Source organism: Salmo trutta, chromosome 25, assembly GCF_901001165.1.
Source record: "Salmo trutta chromosome 25, fSalTru1.1, whole genome shotgun sequence".
Lineage (NCBI taxonomy): Eukaryota > Metazoa > Chordata > Actinopteri > Salmoniformes > Salmonidae > Salmo > Salmo trutta.
The window spans coordinates 12,236,309-12,239,216 of NC_042981.1; the positions used below are offsets into that span (position 1 = coordinate 12,236,309).

Here is a 2,908-nt window from a genome sequence, read left to right on the forward strand (position 1 = left end):
ACTGGTAGTCCCTCTGAATAAGATCGCCTGCTAAATGACTGAAATGTAAAATGTGTTCTTGTCTCTCCAGGGGTGAACACTGGTGGTGTAGGCAGCTACATCTACGAGAAGGATGTCAGCACAGAGGCCCAACCCTGAGCTGCTGCTGTCTGCCCCGTCCAGTCCCCAGTCCAGACCAACCTGACCTCTCCAATACTACCACCACAATCCAACACAGTGTTATTATCACTAGACTCGCCTCTATAGCTCATTCTATAAGCAGCCCAGAGACCTGAGACCCTGCCACTAGCCTCTATTTCCTCCCCTTCAACCCCTGAACCCTGTACCACCTGGCTATGCCCACCTCAGCCTCCTAGCACAGCAACCTTCTAAATTACATTTTATTTACACGTAATTAAAAAATATATATATTTCTTGAAATCAATTTAACCCTGAGTGGGTCCATAGTAAAAACAAAAGCCCCACATTAATGTATGTGAATGCATTCTCTCTCCCCACTAAAGCATAAGGGCCAAGAAGTCCATTCTTCACTTTTATGAGTTCATGATCAGTTTATGTCATGTTTATGTATATTTACGAGCGTTGATATATACGTATTACAACCCCACATAAAATTGTACTTTAAGAACTGCCATAAAACATATTTTAATTTTATTTCTCTTTAAGTACCCTTAACGAGACAGTTCAGCGTAGATCCGTTGAGGGGGAGTTTAGAGACCAGGTGAAAAGTTTAAAATAATCCCTTTCTGTAAACATAACACATTTTAGTCTTTCCTCAGAGTAGTGATACATGGTGTTTTAAAGGAAGGTGCTGCGTTGTCACGGTAACATGATGACAGGGCAGGGGTAGGGATCTATCTCACCTGGGAGAGAGGGAGTAGTCTGGCTGCAGGTGCAGATGATGCTGATCAGGACAGGAGCACTACTTCAACCATTCATCTTAACAGCAGGAATGTAAAGACCCAGATTTATACTGTTTTGGCCATCCAACTCCATTCCTGATCAAATGGATGATATTAAAAAGTCTGTGGGGTTTAAGTTTCAGACAGATATGTTAAGATATGTTATTTTAGGGTGGTGGGTTTTTGAGGGTAGCCTGGTTCCCGATTCCTGTTTTTCCAATGGATACCATAGGAGTTTGCAATACAGAACAAACACATCTGGACCCAGGCTGTTCTGAGGGTCCTGTTACTGGTTTGGCAGGGTAAATTGTGTATATACAGTACTGTATAGAGTTCAGGCATGGAATCCTTTTAAATTGGTTTGATTGACACAGGATGTATTTATTGATTGGTTAAGAATAATAATATACCAGTAAAATTGCATAAGGAAATTGCATTGTACTACAGCTACCCCTATGGGACAAATTAAGGAAAGAAGATGAGGCAACATAAGCTGTACAGTGACGAAACATAAACTTGTAGAATATAGACCATCCAAAAGCTGAACAATTCTATATGGTCAAAATGTTAGTGTATTGAGGAACCCTGATGTATTCCTCACTGACATTACTATGAGCTGAAGTATTATAGTTGGAAGTAGCCTATAGAACCTTTGTGTGTCTGAAATAGCACCTTGTTCCCTATATAGTGGCCTGGTCAAAAGGATTCAACTACAGGGAATAGGGTCTGATTTTGGACACACACAGAGTAACTGGCAGACACTGCAGACAAAGCATTCTGTTAGAATGTGCCTTAGTATTATATATATAATATGACTGTTATTGATTATGATGATCAGTTGTTATCTGTTTTGTGTAGTAAGGCTTTAAAACACTTCAGGACTCGCTGTTTGTGAAGAAAATGGCTACACTTCTTCAGTCCTGTTGCTTCCGTCTTTTGAACCCACAAATTAAAATTTTTATCTATACTTTTGATCTGATCTCCTGTGGTTTGACCTGTGTGTGAGCCATTCTATATACATATTTACATTATGTATGTTTGTATGTGTGTGTGTATGTATGTGTATATATATGTGTATATATATATATGTGTGTGTGTATATATATAATGTGTGTATGTGTGTGTGTATATATATATATATATATATGTGTGTGTATATATGTATGTATATATATATATATATAATGTATGTATATATATGTGTGTGTGTGTGTGTGTATATATATATATATAATGTATATATGTATGTATGTATGTGTATATATATGTGTGTGCATGGCTGTGGTTTGTCCCAGGCTGACCTCATAAAACCCATGTGGTTTTCTCTACAATAAACACATGTCATGGGATTGGTTCTCCTTCTACTGTTCACATAATCTGCATGTGTTTTAAACTACTATGTTCTGAGTCAAATACTTAAAGGCTATAAAGGCTTATGAACACACAGTAAACACTCAAAATGGGTACTTATGCAAAACGGTTATCAGTATTAACATGATAACTTGTTAATAGTTGTTTGCTTGCCTGTATCATGTAACCCAGAGCCGTAGATGACTGGTGTAAATTATGCAGTCAATACAACAGACCTTGTAGCTCACAGTCATAATAATGACCTTGGGCCGACCCCACCCTGTTGTCTGAGCTGAGCTCAACCCATCCTAACTCTATTCACTACAAGGCCAACCCTGCCTCTTTATTTATAATACACACCATTATCAATGCCTTGTGGGCTGTTTGTTGGGTGGTTGTCACAATACACACAGACACACACAGATACACACAGATACACACAGACGCACACAGATACACACACACACACTCATCCCTCCAACGCAGGCCTGAAGAATCCACAGTGAATGAATGGATCACTGTTGAAGACAGTCAGTCTTTACACACAATTTATACGTTAAAGATATCTCATAGTTCAAAGTTCAAGCAAAGCATTTTCTGAGTTGCCATTCCACAAGACACTCAATTATTAATTGTTTAACATGAGGTTTGAACGG

General features: G+C 38.7%; 1 protein-coding gene across 1 annotated transcript in view; it reads left to right on the forward strand.

The window, feature by feature from the left end:
• Window positions 1–1,874, forward strand: part of LOC115162028 (cysteine-rich protein 2) — a 30,347-nt gene extending 28,473 nt beyond the window's left edge. The window contains exon 8 of the mRNA XM_029712947.1: window positions 71–1,874. Within this exon, the coding sequence (XP_029568807.1) occupies window positions 71–138 (68 nt within the window). The 3' untranslated portion in view covers window positions 139–1,874. The remainder of the gene's footprint in view (window positions 1–70) is intronic.
• The last annotated feature ends 1,034 nt before the right edge of the window (window positions 1,875–2,908 follow it).